General features: G+C 34.1%; 1 protein-coding gene across 1 annotated transcript in view; it reads right to left on the bottom strand.

Annotated features, from left to right (window-relative positions):
• LOC106876847 (peroxidase-like protein) overlaps positions 1-1,116 on the bottom strand; it is a 57,769-nt gene that overhangs the window by 35,434 nt on the left and 21,219 nt on the right. Inside the window, exon 5 of the mRNA XM_014925568.2 lies at positions 622-830. Within this exon, the coding sequence (XP_014781054.1) occupies positions 622-830 (209 nt within the window). The remainder of the gene's footprint in view (positions 1-621; positions 831-1,116) is intronic.

The raw sequence follows: 1,116 nt of genomic DNA, 5'->3' as shown, positions 1-1,116 counted from the left end.
GAAAGAGAGAGAGAGAGAGAGAGAGAGAGGAGAGAGAGAGAAGGGAAAGAGAGAGAAGGGGAGAGCGAGGTGATGATGATGGTGGCGGTGGTGGTGCTGAGTGAATAATGAAAAGTGTATTTTTTAAAATTTAACTGTTTTTTTTATATCACCTATCACTTAACGCATGCGCACATGTGCAATTCTGTGAAATATTCACGCTTATTTACTTATATGCACATATATGCAATTTAATTAAATGTTGTATCATATGTGCGGGATATTGTTTTTGTTTACGGGAAAAAATAGAAAAATAAGAGTAAAGATTTTATGAGTGCTGTGCATTAAGTCTATAAAATTGTGCATAAAGTGTATATATAAAGTGCATTAAGTAATCATCGTATTTCAATTTCTTTCACTTTTCAATGAATAACAGATAAGTGACTATCTTTCCATACAGACACAATGCAGGCTACGCTTTCAGGCTTTTTAGATAAAATTTTCAGAAATAGCCCAATAGGTTTATCCATGAAATATTCATGGGTTACGCTAGTACACATAATTTTTTTGAAATAAAATATTAATAAAATTGAGAATTCAAAGGGATTTTGATAAATTTTTGGGAATTAAAAAAGGATTTACCGTCATCATACCACGGTGAAAGGAATCGCTTCAATGGCATACCAGCTTTGCCCCACAAAGGTCTCTGCAGATTGTTGCAAGAACCATCAGCCTCTCTGAATTTAGAGTTAGGATTACATCGAGGAGTACGGAATGGACAGCGAAATTCAGGCTGTGGAACATCACTTAGTTCTGGAAGTATGCTCAGCTCCTTTTTGGTAAGACCAAGCCTATAGTAATAATAATAATAGTAATAATAATAATAATAATAATAATAATAATAATAATAATAATAATGATAATAATAATAACTAGAACAGCAACGGACCATGATAAAACGATGGCAAGAAAAGCCCCTACATGGTAAATACTGGGCTAAACTAAATGCAAAAGAAATAGACAGTGAAAAATCCCAGCAATGGTTGAGAAGCTCAGGACTCAAAGCAGAGACCGAAGGATTTTTAATTGCTGCACAAGACCAAAGCCTCCCAACCAGAAATTACCAAAAACATATAA

Source organism: Octopus bimaculoides, chromosome 2 (assembly GCF_001194135.2).
Source record: "Octopus bimaculoides isolate UCB-OBI-ISO-001 chromosome 2, ASM119413v2, whole genome shotgun sequence".
Lineage (NCBI taxonomy): Eukaryota > Metazoa > Mollusca > Cephalopoda > Octopoda > Octopodidae > Octopus > Octopus bimaculoides.
Note: the sequence above shows the minus strand (reverse complement) of the source record. Positions and strands in the feature narration are given on the sequence as shown.